This window comes from Tiliqua scincoides, chromosome 4 (assembly GCF_035046505.1).
Source record: "Tiliqua scincoides isolate rTilSci1 chromosome 4, rTilSci1.hap2, whole genome shotgun sequence".
NCBI classification, from domain to species: domain Eukaryota; kingdom Metazoa; phylum Chordata; class Lepidosauria; order Squamata; family Scincidae; genus Tiliqua; species Tiliqua scincoides.
The window spans coordinates 104,749,818-104,769,236 of NC_089824.1; the positions used below are offsets into that span (position 1 = coordinate 104,749,818).

Consider the following 19,419-nt stretch of genomic DNA (forward strand, 5'->3'; position numbering starts at 1 on the left):
GTATTCTGAGCCCTTTTAATCACTGGAGAGTGGAATCACCAGACAGGGTTATCCACTCTTTCCCAAAATGTGCTGGGATCATAGAATTGTAGAGTTGGAAGGAATCTACAAGATCGGTCCAGCTCCTGCCAAGGCAAGCATGCCACAGCTACAGCAATCTTGACAGATGGTTATCCACTGCTTAAGGCCTCCTGCCATGGAAAGTCTACCACCTTCTGAAGCAAACTGTTCCAACAGATCTTACCATCAGGAAGTTCTTCATAAAAGTTTTATCTCCTTTTCTGTAATTTAAGCCTATTTATCCTACTTCTAAACTCTGGAGCAACCATGAACAAATCTGCTCCGTCTTCCGCATGACCACCTCAGATAGTTATCATGTCACTTTTTAGCTGTCTCTTTTCCAAACTAAACATGCCCAGTGCCTTCAAACTGTACTAATACAAGGGTGATGTACAAGGAATGAGTACAAGAACAAAGTAAATACAAAATTTACAAAGTTACTTGTTGGTTATGCTGTTGTTTCAGTTATTGACCCTCTTAACTCAGGAAGTACAAAGCATTATAAGTGGGGTGGGAGGGAAGGAAGATGGAGGGTTGTGAATATCACTGGGAGAATGGAGGAATGGGATGGTAGGAGGGGAATTATTATCAGGTTCAGATTAAAATACAGGTTGAAAGTATTGGACCTAAGAGGGGAGTGGGATTGTCAGAATCTTGACCTCTTTTCCAGACCTCATCCGCCTGCATGGATCAACGTGAATTTGCACACATTATTGTTAGATTACATTATTAACTATCACCATTATCGATACAGAATGAGGCTTTATGTTCCTAGGTATTCATATATAAAGTAAAATCAAGCCATTGACGTCTTTTGTAGTACTGGTACCTAACAGAACTGGGGATGATGATGATTTTGACAGTCTGGCAAAGGTGTTATGAGGACATATTGGGCAATCCATTGGGGTCTGTAATCATAAAAAGGTTAAGAAACCCTGAATTAAGAGATCAAGGGCCAAATTCTATCCAAATTTCCAGCACAGGTGTAGCTGTGCCAACGGGGTGTGCACTGCATCTTGTGGTGGGGGGTATCAGAGATCTCCTCAAGGTAGGGGAACATTGATTTCCTTATTTTGGGGCTGCATCAGTGCTGGAAATCTGGATAGGATTGGGCCCCAAATGGATTTTGAGAAACTCAGAAAATTCCTATGAAACAAAAAGTTTATTATCGAATATAAGTATTAAATATTTGACTTCATCTTAGACCTGTTCACTGACAAGTCTAAGAAAAATGGGCAGACAAGTTAAACCTTTCATTATTGATGGAAAATTGGCAATAGTAGAGACAAAATAGACATGTTAATGGCACCCATGGGTAAAGCGCCACCTCCAGAATTATTCTGTATGAATCACTTCACATATAAATAAGCACATTTACCACATGAGTTGATGCATGCGCATATAGGATTACTACACCAGCAATTTGCTAACTGTACACATGAATAGGACAAATAATGTGAAAAGTGTGTTTGCATATGATGAGATGTACAGAACATGTACACAGGCAAGCACTTTTCCTATGGCCTGCCTATTGTTCCCTTGGGAAAGAGCTGTCTTGGATTCTTTCTCTCAATGCTCCCTTTTGTAAGGAGGCTGCCACCAGAGGTGGCTGAAGAACTTTTGCCTGGAAGGGAATACCTCGTCTTTTTCAGTCCCTGGTCTCGATCTGTCCATTCTTACTTTAATGTTTAAATTTGAAGACAACTCCATACAAAGTGATGCTTGCTGATGTTATGATATATCAGAGCAGTTTTATTTTCTAGAACAGTGTTTCTCAAACTGTGGGTTGGGACCCACTAGGTGGGTCATGAGCCAATTTCATGTGGGTCCCCATTCATTTCCATATTTTGTTTTTAATATATTAGAATTGATGCTACCATGGTATGTGACTGCATTTGGGGAAATGTTACAGACCTGTACTTTGAACAAGCTACTATGTATATTCTTTTAATATAGTCAATGGGACTTAGGGCGCAATCCTATCCAATATTCCAGTGCCGGTGCAACTGTGCTAATGGGGCATGCACTGCATCTTGTAGTGGGGCAGCAGTCACAGAGGTATCCTTAAGGTACGGGAACATTTGTTCCCTTACCATGGGGCTGCATTGTGGTTGCATCGGGGCTGGAAAATTGGATAGGATTGGGCTCTTACTCCTGGGTAAGTGTGGGTAGGATTCCAGCCTGGGATTATTAAAAATTTTCCTGCTTGATGATGTCACTTCTAGCCATGACATCACTTCTGGTGGGTCCTGACAGATTCTCATTCTAAAAAGTGGCTAAATGTGTGAGAATCACTGTTCTAGAGGGTAAGTTTCATCAACCTATTGCCACACTTTTTTTTTTTAAATATATGGTGGAGGTATGAGGTATTGTAATTTAAAAGTACTGAAAGAATGATCAGTGGAAGATAATACAGTGGAATCTACAGTGGAAAACAATAGGTTTAGGTTGTAATCCACTAACTATTATGTAAATACTATTTTTTTGTGAAATTAACGCAATGTAAATAAAAGCATAAAATATAAAAAGCATCATTTTAATTGACAGAAACAAACACTTGGCAGCATCATTAAACTGCAATGTACTGGTGTCACCTTCTCCAGCACTACTAGAAATAATTGAGGTACAGAAAACGCCAGACACCTGAGATCTGGTTCACATCTGTTGCACAGCTCTGAATGCACTCCATGCCAGGGAAGCTGCTCAATCCCCAGAATTATTTATTAATTATATTTTTATTTCATTCTTCCTCCAAGGACTTCAGAGCAGAATACACAGTCTTCATTCATTTATCCTCAATATGACCTTTTGAAGTAGGTTAGTGTGACTGCTGAGTTCCATGGCTGTGTGGGATTTGAATTGCGGTCTTTTTGATCCTAATGTGACATTCTAACCACTATACTGGCATTTATATTTTTCCTTATGTGCTCCTGTTTAATTGGCTCTAGGTGACAGCCTACGTTAATAGTTGAAAAAACCTCTGAAAAGAAATCTGAATCAGAAGCAATTCATTTTTCTTGAATGAAAACAATTCTTTTTTCTTGAAAAAACCCTCTTCCTAAAAAGTTAGAAGTTACTGTGAGGAAAACTACTGAATAAAATAAAAATTGGTAAAACATCAGTTTACTAGTAAATTGGCAACCTGATTTAAATCTGACTAGTAAATCAGTAAATCTGTTATCAGCCACATGTTAGTTGCTTTGTGTTTTATGAGAGCTATTTAATAAACACACTCCTAAAATTTAGTATAATAAAAATGAAGAGGAAAATCCATCACATATATAATGTATAAAGGTACACTGAATTCTTTCCTGTAGATTCTTGGGGTCTTCTATTCACCTGAAGTTATCAGTGCTATTAACTTATATTCTTGAAAGGAAACCATGTCAAACATTGAAAGAGCAAGCAAAAAGTGGAAACATGGTTTTGTCTGCACTTAACAGAGTCAGTCACAGGGTGTCGCAATTGCCTAAATAATCTTCTTGGAAACCTCAAAAGGCAGCTTTCTCTGGTCACCTCGTAAAAATGCTTTAGAAAAAAATGTCGGAAGGCATCCATATGTGATGATAACATCCAGAGAGATTTGTCATGGATACAACTTCCTGGTGTTCCTGAGACTATCTGCATTAGCTGAAGGAAAGAGTTTAGAAGCATCCTAATTTTACATCTTCATGGTTATTATGTGGATAGTCTCCTTGGTGAGGAGGCGGCTGCTGCAACTGGTTCTTCTCCACACAGCCTGGAAGGTGGGGAGCGGCCAGCTCCATTATTCTGTGCCAGAGGAATCCCAGCATGGCACCTTCGTGGGCCGCATTGCCCAGGATCTGGGACTGGAGGTGAGTGAGCTGGTGCCTCGGCTTTTCCGGATGGAATCCCAAGGCCATGGGGAGTATTTCAGGGTAAATGTTCAGAATGGGATTTTGTTCGTTAATTCTCGAATAGACAGGGAGGAGCTGTGTGCCAAGAGCCCTTTGTGCTCCGTTCATCTGGAGGTGATCATCGATAAACCCTTAAAGGTCTTCCATGTGGAAGTGGAGATTGCAGACATAAATGACAATGCTCCTGTTTTCTCTGTCAGTGAGCAAAAATTAGTTATTGCAGAATCACGATTGCCACATTCTCCTTTCCCACTAGAAAGTGCCTCTGATGCAGATATTGGCACCAATGCTCTGTTAGCATACAAGATCAGTCCAAGTGATTATTTCAAGCTGAATATAGTAACGAATGAAGACCACAGTAAATCTGCTGGGCTTGAATTGAAAAAACCTCTAGACAGAGAAGATATCTCCGTGCATCATTTATTACTCACAGCTACAGATGGGGGCAAACCTGAACTCACAGGAACAATCCAGCTGGTGATAAATGTGCTGGATGTAAATGATAATGCTCCATTATTCAATCAGTCTGTTTACAGAATCAGGCTGCCGGAGAATGCAGCAAATGGGACTCTCGTGATTACACTCAATGCCACAGATATGGATGAAGGAATTTTTAAGGAGATTGCTTATTACTTTAGCAACCTTGTTTCTGACAAAGTTAAGCGTATCTTCCAAATAAGTAAGAGCACTGGTGAAATCAAGGTTACAGGTCCCCTGGATTATGAAGATGTTAATTTGTGGGAAATTCAGGTTGTGGCAGAAGATAAAGGCAATCCTCCACTAGCTGGACATTGCAAAGTTGTGATAGAGATTCTAGACATCAATGACAATGCCCCTGAGTTGTCACTAAAGTCCTTGTCAGTGCCAGTTCTGGAGGACTCCCTACCTGGGACAATGGTGGCCCTGATTAGTGTTTCAGATAGGGACTCTGGAGCCAATGGACAAGTGAGCTGTTCCATATGGCCTTCTGGGCTCCCCTTCAAGCTGATATCCAACTTTAAGAATTACTACTCACTGGTGCTGGAGAAGCCCCTGGATCGGGAGCAGGTGGCTGAATATGTGTTAGTTGTGATGGTCCGGGATGAAGGAACTCCATCGCTGTCAGCTAGTAGCAGCCTAGTGGTGCCTGTTGGTGATGTGAATGACAATGCACCCACTTTTGCCCAACACACTTATACAGTGTTTGTAAAGGAAAACAACCCACCAGGTGCTCACATCTTCACTGTGTCTGCCTTAGACCCAGATATGGCTGAGAATGGCCTGATCAGTTACTGGCTGGATGAGAAGCTGTGGCCTCTGTCAAGCTACATCTCAGTGCAATCAGAGAGTGGGAAGCTCTATGCACTGCAGCCCTTGGACTATGAGGAGACGAAGCTGCTGGAGTTCCAAGTGAGTGCCAAGGATGCTGGGCTACCCTCCTTGTATGGCAATGTGACAGTGCAAGTCTTTGTGGTGGATGAAAATGACAACGCACCTGTAGTATCTGCACCAGCAAAGGATGCCCCCATCCTGTTGGTGGTTCCTGTGGCAGCTGGGCATATGGTGGGTAAGGTCCGTGCTTTGGATGCCGACTCGGGCTACAATGCATGGCTGCGCTATGAGCTGCATGAAGGAAGTAGTGGCCCATGGCGAGTGGGACTTTACAGTGGTGAGATTAGCACTACACATGCCGTGGATGAAGCAGAGATTATAGGCAGCAGCAAGACTCTCCTGGTACTGGTGAAGGACCATGGTAAGCCTGTGTTGTCAGCCACAGCTACACTGAGTGTATCGCTTGTGTCAAATGCCCAGGCTGTTCAGGCCGATGCCCACCTTCCCAGAGCGGGAGGGAGTCCAAAGCCTCTGGTGGAGAGTGTCAATGTTTATCTGATCATTGCCATCTGCTCAGTGTCCAGCCTGTTCCTTCTTGTCGTCATTGTGTATGTGGCCTTGCGATGCCAGTGCCAGGCCAAGGAGGCAATGATGTATGGTCCTGGGACAGCCACGCTGGTGTGTGCCAGTGAAGTGGGCAGCTGGTCGTATTCGAATCGCCACAGCCACATCTTGGGAGGTGTGGCTGGGGAAGCTGGTGCGAAGAGCGACCTCATGGTTTTCAGTCCCAACGTTCCTGTCTTTGCAGTGAATGGGGAGGTAGGAAATGCAGCAGAACTTGTTCCAAATTCATCTGGTGAGGTGAGTCACATGAGACCCTTAATATCCGTCAGACTGACATACTTGTAAGTCTTTGTGATTTGCAAATTTTGTTTTGTTATTGGAGTATTGGGTACATCAGGGGTGCTCATACTTTCAACTTTAGGGACCCTGGACCTTTAAACTTGTGTAGGAGAGATAATTTTAGCAGGTGCAGCTTGTCATCTGTGGGATGACAAGTTGCACCTGCTGAAATTCTCTCTTCTATACACTTGTTAAAGGTCGAGCATCCCTAAAGTTGAAAGTCTGAGCACCCCTGGGGTACATCATTGTCTTGTACTTCACAATTTTTTTTTTTAATGAATACCATCCTCTAACCTTCCCTCCATGATAAAGACATGGGTCCTGCACTGCTTAAAAAGTATTGTTTTTATTCATACTCAATAACCTTGGGTTGACTTCCAGTGAGAATATTGTAGAAATGGGAAGGGGATTTCAACTCTTTTGTAGAAGAACAGGGGTCTATGCTTTTTGGATAAATGAAGGCATATGCCTATGTAACAACCTTGGCTGACGAGCAGCCCAATACTCAGCTGCCCAGAGCTCCCAGACCCAGCGGCTCCATGGAGGGCTGCTGCCGGACCCTGCGCCTCCAGTGCTACTGTGGGAGGCTCCTTGGGAGAAGGGGACATTTGTCCCATTCCCCCAAGTAAGTAATGCAGTCCCGCAATGGGGCTACTCACTTTAGCGGCGCTAAAGTAAAGGCACTTGTGTAGGGCGAGCAGACCTGCCCGAGCGCCTTGGATCCTGCGGAGCTTGGCTCCACGGATCCGCCTCTCCCTTCCCCAACATGCCTCCCCCACGCCTCCAGCCACGCCTTCCCCTCCCCGGAACGCTTCCTCCTTGCCCCAACCACGCCCCCACCTCCCGTTCCACAGCCCGGCAGTCCAGGGGACTGCAGAGCTGTGGAACCTGGGCAACTGTCGGGTGCTAGCCCAGTGCTAGTTGGCACTGGGCTAGCTCCAGCGGGAGCCCAGCGGTAAGCCCTGTAAACATGCCTTACGTCACGTTTGCAACTGAGGTCTGCACTGCAGAGCTGTGCCACGGACCTCAGGATTGGGTTCTTAATTATTTCTGTAAAGGAAATATTTTGGGCATGTCAGTTTCAATCTTTTTTGAGCTTTTTTCAGTAGAACGAGGAGCTCAGTATCTGTACAATGCTGAACTGATATGTCTTTTTAAAAAATCCATAGATGAAACATTAATTAAGTGATGGCTGGTAGTACTTCTGCTCTGAGCATTGCATCAGAAAATACACCCTGGGGTGTAACAAAATGCACCTAGACTCAGATGCTTGCAGTGTAATACTACAGGGTTTTGCACTATTTTATTATTCTGTAGAGATGGAAGACCACATCCAGAGCAACACTTTTGTAAGCAGAAGGACTATCCATGAACCAAAGGCCCCCTACTCCAGGAATGGGTCCTTTGTGAGAGCAGAACACTCCTTTTCTCAGACAGTGCCTGTATAGAGCACACTTTCATTCATCAAAGTATAACTCTGGATATGACCTAAAGGAAAATTTCTAGAAAGTAAAATTTAATCTAAATGTTTATTATGGATGTGTTGTTTCATTTTTGAAGTCAGAACTGAGTGCTTTTGATTGGTCAGCTTTCTTCCCCTGCTTTGTTCTTTTCATTGCTGAATTTAGGGTATCAGTTGACTGGTACTGTTTTACTTTCCATTGGCTATGATCTTAAAAAAAACATTTCCATCATGCTTATATCCAAAATAATTGAGGTATCAAAGATGGGTTGGTGAAATTAAATTTTGGGGCTCTCCTCTAGAGTTGTACCTCTGTTCCAAAAGCTTACAATCTTAGCATGTGCATAGCCCTTTAAAGGAAACTAGAACTGTGTCACAGCCCAATCCTGAGCTGCCCGGAGCACCCAGGCTTGGCGGCACTGAAAAGGGTGATCGCCGAATCCTGCGCCTCCCGTGCTACCGCGGGAGGCTCCTCTAGAGAAATTTGCAATGCTAAGGATGTAAGATTTAATATGTTGTTCATTTCTCCCTTAAGCAAGGTAGGAGGTACCCTAAAGGATGGGTAAAGAAAAGTAAATGGAATGTAGACAGTGCTCCAAAAGGCAGCATTATCGCTCAGTCCTTCCTAAGTCCCCATGTGGTGATGCAGCAGTGATGCATAGCATGGGCTATGCTGCATCCCATGGGAGATTTTGTTGGCTGCTGGAGGTCTTCTCAGGGTAAGGGGACATTTCTCCCCCTGGAGAAGCCCTGGCAGCTGCAACAGGTCAACCTGAAGCTGATATCAATTTGGGTCAAATAAGGACCCAATATTGCTGGTACAAGTCCACATTGATCCATGCAGGCTGATCAGGCCTGGGATGAAGGTCATGATTTAGCATTGGCACTGCCACTGAACCCGTCCCCCTCCTGGACCTAATCCACAAAGTCCAACCAACTGGAATGGAGTGTTAATATCATTAAGAAGGGTTTATTGATCTAGCATTTGTTGATTCTTCCAAATGAATACTGTTGTTAATCCAGGTTTACAATTTTTTTCTTTATTATCCATGCTAATTGCTATATATTTCTGCTCTATAGAGAGGCTGTGAATGTAGTTAACAAAAGTAAGATTGAGAAAAAGAAGTACCAAGCTCTAATATTTGTAGATGCTGAAAAGGCTTTTGACTGAGTAGAGTGGTACCTTTTTTTTAATAACCTTCCAATAGTTTGCATTTGGGAATAAATTTTTAAATTATATTGTGTCAATCTATGTCAGTCTAGAAGGTATATACCACAATGATGATTAATAATTAAAAAAATATAATAAATATTATAACAAGGTGCTAGACCAGGGGTGTCAAACTCATTTCATACCGAATATCATTCATTATGCCTGCTGAGGGCTGAAAGTGATGGTGTCATTTGGCAGGAAGTGATGTCATTAAATAGGTCAGAACCAGAAATAAGCACTCTGTTCTTGTGTAGGAACTCATTAGCTGCAAATGACAGAAAGAAAATACACAAATACACAATTATCATGCAGGTCACCCTTTCAGCAGTGAGACCTCAGCGTTGCTCAGCAGCTGAGAGCCTGAAGGCCAGATAAAAAGCTTCTGCGGGCCACATCTGACCCCCGGGTCTTATGTTTGACACACCTGTGCTGGACTGTGCCTATGTAATTTGTGGCAATGGCTTGGCAGGGCATAACAGTGGCCCAGCTTTGCCCTACAATAAAGCAACTTCTGCTTCTGAAATGCTAGTTCTGGCAGCTCAAGGTCTTAAAGGGATTAGGGTCCTAATATCTACAGTGTTGTTACTTCAGTATGTTTCTTGTTTGAGATAAACACAGACAAGAGTAAAACATGGCATCTTTTAGAACAAAACTCTGCTTTACTACTTCTTGAGCATTTCTAGAACAAACCATAACAACAGTTTAAGCAAATCTGCATGACAGTGTTGTTGAAATGTATTTCAGGTGCTCTTCAAAACAATAATATTTTATGAATGGAAATGGAGGGGCAGTTTAACCTTAAAAGTACCAGCTTTTGTTGTCCTTAGGAAATACAAAAGAGAATCCATCTAAGATCAGATAGAAAAAATGCTGGCAATATCAGCCTAGTCTCTTGTTTTACCAATCCAAAAGTGTATCTCTTGCAAAAATCTGCAAGTTAGTGGTTCTGCAACTTTGCCGACAACATTGTCACCAATGTTTTTGTTACACAACATGCCCAAAATATAGCCAGGCACCATTTGCCATTTATTTTCTGTGAATAAAAATACACTAATGGGTAGAAATATATCCCAAATGCAATTGACATTTACATATGGAATGCGTTTACATACCATTCATGAGAATAATTGGAATGTAAAACTATCACAGTTTATACAGGCGCCCCCTGATATTCTCAGCAGTTCCGTTTGCCCCCCTCCTCCGGATATGGAAACCATGGAGATGGGGGAGCCCTATCTTAATAGTAGCCCCTGTGCCCTCCAAGCCCATTGCTGTATCTTTGTTTTTTGTTTAGTAGCATTGGAAGCACAGGTGTTTCTTGTTTATCAAGGAACATTCCTGCTTAGCAGAATGTGCAGGCAACTAGCCTGTATGCTAAAAGGAGACTAACAGAATGTTAACAGGAAGCAGGAACTATCCTGTTAATGTCCTGTTAGACTCCATCTAGTATGCAAGCTAGTTGCCTGCACATTCGATTAAGCAAGAATGTTCCTTGTTCAGGAAGAAGCACTCACGGTTCCAGCACTCTTAAAGGAAACAAAGGTACTTTAATGAGCATGAGGGTGCATGTCCCCCAGATATGTGGATAACTGAATCTTTGGATACCAAATCTGCAGAGGGGGGGGGGGAAGTACCTGCATTATGATTTTTAAATTGAAGTTGCCCTGAAAAGTGTTCATTGTCTTTTATGACTCTTACTATCAATTACTAACCATAGTAGAAAGTTAATATGCACCTTCTTAGCTATCATTTGCTTGCAATGTTTGTATAGACCTAATATTTTGCTCTCAGATAATATTTTCAGAACTTTTCATCCTGGATCCATTTGGGCAGGAAGTTAGCAGCAAGCCTGGAATAAACTTAAATTTCTAACAAAGTAAAAGGTAGAAAATTAAAAGACATAGGATCCAATTCTATCTAACTTTCCAGCACTGGTGCAGCTGCAATGCAGCCCCAAGGTCAGGGAAGAAATGCTCCCTTACTTTGAGGAGGCCTCTGTGTGCCTCCCCACCACTGGATGCAGTGCAGGCCCCATTGGCACAGCTGCACCGGCACTGGAAAACTGGATAGGATTGGGCCCATAATGACTTGGAGAGAAAAATATTATTCTCAAGCAAGCAAGCAAGCATTTCAGCAAAAAGCAAGCTTCCATTCTGAAAAGGTCTCACTTTCAGAGACAAGCAGAAATGAAACAACGTTCGACATTTAAGAATCTAATCCAGGGGTGCTCGCACTTTTTTTTGGCTCGAGAGCTACTTTGAAACCCAGCAAGGCCCGGAGATCTACCAGAGTTTTTTTTACAATGTTCGCGCCATCATAACATATAACATTTATGTGTACAATGTATGTTGGTGTACCTTGAGCCCCAATGAGTATAACAGGACTTACTCCTGAGTAGACATGCCTAGGATTAGGCTCTGAGGCTGCAATCCTAGCCACACTTACCTGGGAGTGAGCCCCATTGAGTACAATGGGCCTTACTCCTGGCATTTCCTCCCAGAGGCACCTGAAGGGGGGGGTCGGCACTCCGCGATCTACTCATTTTGCCTCGCAATCTACCGGTAGATCGCAATCCACCTATTGAGCACCCCTGATCTAATCCATCCCCCATGATCCCTACTCTCAATAAACACTAGGAAAGGAAGAGGGGAATACTATTATGGGTTTCTTTCTTTTATGTTGCTTTGTGATTCCTCAGTAACCTTTTACAAGTGTGGAAAAGGTTTCGCTACAAGGTAGCAGTGTTTGCAGTTCAGTAAAGTGGGCTGAGTAAGTTTTATGTAAAGACAGTACCTAAGTTAATTCTAAAATACAGTGTTCTTTCAAATACTTTGTAGTTTAAATAATGTCTGTTGTAAAGAAACAGTCTCAGGTGTGGGTGTGGGTTTGTGGGTCTCCTTAATTTGTGCAAGGCACTCTGTGTGTGTGTGTGTGTGTGTGTGTGTGTGTGTGTGTGTGTTTTGTGCACTTCTATTTTATTTCCCATTCAAATATCTTCCCAGCCTTTGTTTTCAGGCACAGTTCAATTCCTATTTCTATAAGAAATACAGTCTACCCCAAAACATGAATAATGTTGACTAAATTAGGACAGAAAACTAGTTTTAATTATTTTTATTTCTGGGATAAATATCCAGCCTTATCAAAAATTATCAAGGTGGTGGATCAGAAGTCATGTTTCGCAGTCCCTACAAACATGAGAAATCCTACATATACTTTTTGTGCCTCTTGTGCTAACACAAAAGAGAATCATTATAAGATACTGTATCAGTGGTATCTGATACCTTATCATTTATGTTTCCATCTGCAAAGGGAAAGATCCTGTTACCCACATATTTATTCCTGCAGTTCAAAAGCAGATTTGGTGATTGTGATTTTGTACAGAGAAATGGACAGAGTAGGAAGAGTCAAGCACCTCATTCCTCTGCCATCATTCTGCCCAAGGTTACAGCCTGTGGTGTCAGGACTGTTAACTTTTATGTAATGTCTAGTGTGTACTAGATCCCCTATACACTCATCAAGTGGCATTAAGTACTCTTCTCCAGGTCCCTAGTATGCAGACCACAAGAAATGAGTTTGCAGTACATCAGAAGTAACTAATATGAAGCCAAATTACACATTAACCTAAAGATATAACAAGGTTCAGTAGGGGTTTAATTTTATTTATTTGTATAAATAAATTTATTTGTTTATAGGACGTGGGAGACTTCCAGACTTTGGTCCTGCCTGACTTTGATCTTCCAAGTGCCATTTTTAGGGAAGAAAAAAGTGTGGGGTGATGGTGGCCTGATCAGCCTCAAAACCACAGTGGGGTAGCCCTCCTCCCTCCCTCCCTCCCCCATGGCTTCATCATGTTTTTCAGGGTTCCCATGTGCTGTTTATTAAATAAAATGAACACCCTATCAGGTCATGTTATGCATTTAGTTTAATGACATGCAGTTTAGCCCTTAGTGAGATAGGAGAATACCTCTGCTGTTTGGAATGACAGGCCACGTTACTTTTGAGATATACATGGACTTTTGTGTTTGAAGCTTTTAAAAATAAAATGATTTGTATTCATTTCAAAAGCATCAAGAATGGCATCATTTCAACATCAGATGGAGATCTGCGATTCAAAGATTTAACATAACTAACAGAACTTTCATACTACTTGTTGCAATGGTTTGGAATGTTGCGAGTTCACAAGCAGTCACATATATCAGATATGGTCAAGTGTAGAGCAGTGAAATAAACTGACCCATGAGAAAAAACTTCATTTGAAAGTAAAAGTGTGTCAGTTAAAATGAAAGAGCAATGATAACAAGCAACTTATAGAATGTTATCATCGGCATCTCAGTTTCAAGATTCAGTCACTAGGGGTCACTGTTGCCTAAGATAATATATGAGAGTATTAAAAAGTCAGAGCTCCTCCCTCACCATGTCTAGAAACCCTGACTGTCACATCACAGTCGCTGTACCAAACAGAGAATACAATGCTACTGGAATCTATTCAGATGATTTAACAAGCATCAGTTTGGATGAGATCCTTGGATTTTGATCTTCACTCCTTTAAAGAAAGGGATATACAAAAAGGACAAGTCACTGATGGATTTGGAATCTGCATTTACAATGGTTGCTTGGAAAACAGATTGTGTGACAAGGCGCCTGCTGCAACTGGTTCTTCTCCATACAGCCTGGGAAATGGGGAGCGGCCAGCTCCATTATTCTGTGCCGGAAGAATCTCAGCATGGCACTTTTGTGGGCCGTGTTGCCCAGGATCTGGGACTGGAGGTAGGAGAGCTAGTGCCTCGGATGTTCCGGATGGTCTCCAAAGGACGTGGGGACTACTTTGAGGTAAATGTGCAGAATGGGATCTTGTTTGTGAATTCCCGGATAGACAGGGAGGAGCTGTGTGGCAGGAATGCTGATTGTGCCATTCACCTGGAGGTGATTGTGGATAAACCCCTGAGAGTCTTCCACGTAGAGGTGGAGATCAGAGACATAAATGACAATGCCCCTCTTTTCTCTGCAAGTGAACAAATCCTGAGCATAGCAGAAGTTATAACAGCACCTGGCACCAGATTCCCATTAGAGGGAGCATCTGATGCAGACATGGGGACCAACGCTCTGCTAACCTATAAGCTCAGGCCCAATGAATACTTTGTGGTAGAGCAGCAAACAGCTGATCAACGCAATAAACCCTTAGCAATTATTTTGAAAAAGCCATTGGACAGGGAAGAGACCCCTGTGCATCATTTATTGCTCACGGCCACTGATGGAGGAAAACCAGAGCTCACAGGCACAGTCCAGCTGTTGATCAATGTGTTGGATGCAAATGATAACCCTCCTGTTTTTAACCAGTCCGTTTACAAAGTGTCATTACTGGAAAATGCAGCTAATGGGACATTAGTGATTAAACTGAGTGCCACTGATTTAGATGCAGGGATGAATAAGGAAATCTCCTACTCATTTAGTAATCATGTGCCACTACATTTCCAAAATGTTTTTAGGATAAATTCCAACACAGGGGAAATACAAGTTAATGGAAGAGTGGATTTTGAAGCTGTTAATGTATTTGATCTGCACATTGTGGCAGAAGATAAAGGCACTCTTCCCTTGTCTGGGCATTGCCAAGTTGTCATTGAAGTGCTGGACATGAATGACAATGTTCCAGAGGTGGCAATCTCATCTGTGTCTGTGCCAGTGCCTGAGGATGCTCTACTAGGGACAGTGGTGGCCTTGATCAGTGTTTCAGACAGAGACTCTGGAGCCAATGGGCAAGTAAGTTCTTCCCTGTGGCCTCCCGGGCTCCCCTTCAAACTAATGTCCACGTTCAAGAACTACTATTCATTAGTGGTCGCTGAGACTTTGGATCGGGAACGGGTGGAGGAGTATGGGGTGATCGTGATAGCCAAAGACCAAGGCGAGCCATCGCTGTCAACCAGCAGCAGCCTGGTGGTGCCCATCAGTGATGTGAATGACAACGCACCCACTTTTGCACAGCCCACCTACACAGTTTTTGTGAAGGAGAACAATCCACCTGGTGCGCACATCTTCACTGTATCTGCGTCAGACCCAGATGTAGCTGAGAACTCCTTGGTCAGCTATTGGCTGGATGAGAAGCCCTGGCCGCTATCAAGCTATATCTCAGTGCACTCAGAGAGTGGGAAGCTTTATGCTTTGCAGCCCTTGGACTATGAGGAGTTGAAGCTTCTGGAGTTCCAGGTGAATGCTAAAGATGCTGGGCTGCCCTCCCTGTGCGGCAATGTGACAGTACAAGTCTTTGTGGTGGATGAAAATGACAATGCACCTGCAGTATCTGCACTAGCTGATGATGCTGCCACTATTTTGGTGGTCCCTCTGGCAGCTGGACATATGGTGGGCAAGATCCATGCTTTAGATGCTGACTCAGGCTACAATGCATGGCTGCGCTATGAGCTGCATGAGGCAACCAGTAGTAGCCTTTGGAGGGTTGGTCTGCACAGTGGTGAGATCAGTACAACACGCACTGTGGATGAAGCTGAGGGGAGTAGCAGCCAACGATTGTTGGTTCTGGTGAAAGATCATGGTAAGCCTCCACTCTCAGCAACAGCCACACTGAGTGTATCACTGGTGACAAGTAGTCAGGCTCTCAAAACAGATGCCCGCCTTCCTAGAACAGGTGACAGCTCAAAGCCTCTGGTGGACAACGCCAATATCAATATCTACTTGATCATAGCCATCTGTTCAGTCTCCAGCTTGTTTGTGTTGGTGATCATCTTGTATGTGGCCCTGCGATGCCAGTGCCAGGACAAGAAAGCAATGGTGTACGGCCCTGGCACAGCTACATTGGTTTGTGCAAGTGAAGTGGGCAGTTGGTCATATTCAAACCGCCACAGCCACATCCTGGCGGGTGTGAGTGGGGAAGCCGGAGCTAAGAGTGACCTCATGGTTTTCAGCCCCAATGTTCCTGCTTCTGCTGAGAATGGAAAACAGCTGGACCTGCTCTGTGCGACGGTTAGTAATTGATGCTAGTTTTTCTCTTCAGGAATCATGCAATTTCTGAAGCACTGAACAATAATTTGTCCTAATAATTCAGTACTGAATGTGAAATTATTTTAGTTGACCCTATTTCGTTCATTTACAGTTATTTTTCTTCATAAGTGCAATTCAGGATATGCACACCTGAACTTATAACTGGTATGGATTCCCCCAAGGATCTTAGGAAATATCGTTTTCGGAGAATGCTGAGAATTATTTGTTAGAGAACCGTAACCCCCTTTCTGAACTGCTCTTCCTTGAGAAGGGGAATGAGTGATCAACCACTTTAGGTCTGTATAGACATGTTAACAACACAGTTGAGAAACTATAGGCGCAGTCCTAACCCACTTTCCAGCACCAACATAAGGGCAATGCAGCTCCGAGGTAAGGGAACAAACATTCCCTTACTTTGAGGAGGACTCTGTGAGTGACACCCAACTGCAGGATGCAGCTCACGTCCCATTGGCACAGCTATGCCAGTGCAGGAAAGTTGGTTAAGATTTGGGCCCAAGACAATAATCTTCTTTGTTAAATATTACTTCAATTGTGACTTTCTTAGGCTACATTACTTACTTTGAAGACTCATGGAAACCAATAAGATTTATGCATTGAATTGGTCTGTACATTTATAAAATAATCTGAATTTTGAAATAATATTCTCATTGGGATAGTGCTACCTGTGTAATACAGACCCTTTTTCATTAATAGGTTTCACTTTTTATGGGGAACTGTTTAAGTCCTTTGTGTCATCAGTGTAATTTTTCAGTGAATTTATTGTCCTATTAATGTTGATGGTGGCTCCAAGTAAATGTGTTCAGCATTGTGAAGGAGATACGAAGAGTCACTGAGAACCTGTGTATATTCTTTAGCAGTGAGTTTGTTTTTCTTAGTAAAATTAAGAAGATCGTAATGTATTGTCAAATACACTTCAACAATGCCTTTTGCTTGGGTGGGCTGTTCTAAACTACCGAATATTTTATTAATTTAACAAATCTGTGTTATCTTCTCCCCTAACATATTCTGGCAATCCCTTGTGACCATGTTTTATCCAGCCCTGGACTTGCTAGGGTCTTCCTGGGTTTCCAAGTGAGCATACGCAGGGGGAGATGACCCCTTGCTTGGGCCACCTGGCTTGGCTGCCATCAACCCTGTGTGAAGCCTGACTAAGCATCTGCCACTGCTCCCATTGACAACTTGGCTCATGTCATGCCCAGAAGTGGCCACTCCATGTAACTTCTGGCTACCACTCTGTTCTCTGTGTGATGCAGCAGGCAGGCTGGAGAGAGAGGGATCAACCCCTGCTATCATCAGGGAGGGAGGGGAAATGAGCCTGAGGGGGTTCAGGGATGAGGACCTCTCAGAAGGAGTACAGGAAGGAGTGGAGTCTTCCAAGCCCCTTGGCCTCCAAAAGAGCAACAGGAGGCTCATGATGTGGAGTATGGTGGGAAGCAGCTGAGGGAGGATGATAGGAACCAGGCAGAAGCCTGGTTAGGATAGGAACCAGCAGAAGCCTACCATCCCTCCCTGCCCCAGGAGGAGGAGGAGAAAAGGTGCTGCATTGCCCTTGACTCTGAGGAATAGCAAAGGCCATTGCTGTTTGGGGCAAGTCCTCCACGCTGCTCCTGTCTTGGAAATGAGAGATTTCCCTACTTTCAAAAGTAGCATGAACCTCTTACCCTTGACACCCCTATCTCTTGACCTAGGGTGAAAGCTATATATCAGGGGTGGTCAAACCATGGCTTGTGAGCTACATGATGCTCTTTGACATATAATGTGCAGCTCTCTGAAATATGTTGACTGAGCTCCATTTTGCATCACAATTAATGTAAAAAGGTAAATAAGAATTTTTCAAGTTTTAAGATTGTTTACTAGGTATAAACTGAGAGTCCACTGGAATAAAACGTAAGTTTAATGTTTATGGTGAATAAATATATATAATAATGTAAATGCTTCTTAAATATCATGGCACTCAAGCATCTCTCTTGCGGCTCTCAAACATCTGAAGTTTATTGTATGTGACTCTTTCATTAAGCTTTTGGCTATTGCCTAAGCAGCAACTGTTACCCTGCAGATGTGTTATCTTGTCTGATCTCAGAAGCTAAGCAGGGTCAGGCCTGGTTAGTATTTGGATGGGAGACCACCTGGGAATACCAGGTGCTGTAGGCTTATACCATAGTCTTTCAAGACTGAAGGTTGCCAACCATTGGCTGCCCCTTCTGTATGTTACACACTCAAAGATGTGTAAGTTCTAATAATCATCTTTTAAAAACTTACACATCTTCAAGTGCAGTCTGCCTGTAGTCATGCTCACCTTGACTTAAAAATACATTTTCTGAGAATTCTGTCACTATTGATAGATTTCTCACGTGCAGCCTGTTGAGTAGATTCTCAACATGATGTGTTCTTTCAAACTGCATTCATTACTTATTCATGGTGTTGGGAAAAAAATTTAGACTGCTGGATATTTAGGAGCATTCATAAAGTTGCTTTATTAGGTGTGTTTCCATTCTGGATAGTCTTTTCTACATGCTACAACTTTCAAAATGGCACCTTTGGAAGTGGAGCTTGAAGTGTTGTCATGGTCAGCTCAACACTCTGATCCCTATAGCTCACTGGCTTTCAATAATAGAACCAGAAAAATTGATATCTAGAATAGCCCAGTTGGAAATATTTATGTTAAAATGATTATAAATGACCCTTTGTGTATATCTTTGTACACTGCATTTCCAATTCAATAGAAGTAAGTCCTGTTAATTCAATATACAACATGGGTACCAAATTCAAAAGTATTTCTTTCCTTATCAGCATGACATTCAGACTTTTAAGGAATTAACATACTATTGCAATACATAAGGTTATTAAAACATCCACCTTATTTTGCCTTTTTATTTTTAAAAATATTCCTGTGAAAATGGCTAATGGAGGTTCTTCACACAGGTGAAATGCAGCATTGAAGAACTCAGTCACACTTATTGATTCATTATGTCCCAAGTGTAAAAAAGTTCAGAGTGAAAATGTCCTCCAAAAAGATATGTTACCATCATGCACATATCAAAACATGTCTCCCAAGGAGAGATATCAGGAAACTTTTAACATTTTGTCTTGAAAAGTTGATGACTAGAAAAATAAGAGACATGTGTGAATTTCTGTTCTGAATATGTCATACTGAAGGCTCTATAAACTATGTAAATAGAAAAAGGATTATTAGAAAATAGTTGTCTGTATCTTTAAGAAATACAACTTTGTATTTTTAATAATTACTTAGCAGAATGCCTTTTCCTTACTATTTTGTGCACCTGAAGCATCCTAGAGTTCCAAAAGTACTTAGTTTGTGAGAAAACATACATTTAAGTTTGGATTGACCAGAAGAATAAATCTAGTCTACTGCTTAGAAGAAAATGCTTTCATGTAACACATGGGGGAGCCATTGACTAACAAGACATTTTCTGGAGGACTGAGCTCCTCCTTTTGACTGGATCAAAATTCTGCCTGCCACTGACTACATCTGAAACCTCTGATCCTGGATGTGAAAAAAGGCTCTTTTCTGTCCAGATCACTCATCATTTGCTCAATTATAACAAGATAATTTACAGCAG

General features: G+C 42.5%; 2 protein-coding genes across 2 annotated transcripts; both read left to right on the forward strand.

The window, feature by feature from the left end:
• Positions 1-3,740: 3,740 nt before the first annotated feature.
• Positions 3,741-6,158, forward strand: LOC136648382 (protocadherin alpha-5-like). The gene has a single exon (XM_066624491.1). It carries the CDS (start codon positions 3,741-3,743, stop codon positions 6,156-6,158), a length of 2,418 nt encoding a protein of 805 aa, XP_066480588.1.
• Positions 6,159-13,432: 7,274 nt separating this feature from the next.
• Positions 13,433-15,811, forward strand: LOC136648383 (protocadherin alpha-5-like). The gene has a single exon (XM_066624492.1). It carries the CDS (start codon positions 13,433-13,435, stop codon positions 15,809-15,811), a length of 2,379 nt encoding a protein of 792 aa, XP_066480589.1.
• The last annotated feature ends 3,608 nt before the right edge of the window (positions 15,812-19,419 follow it).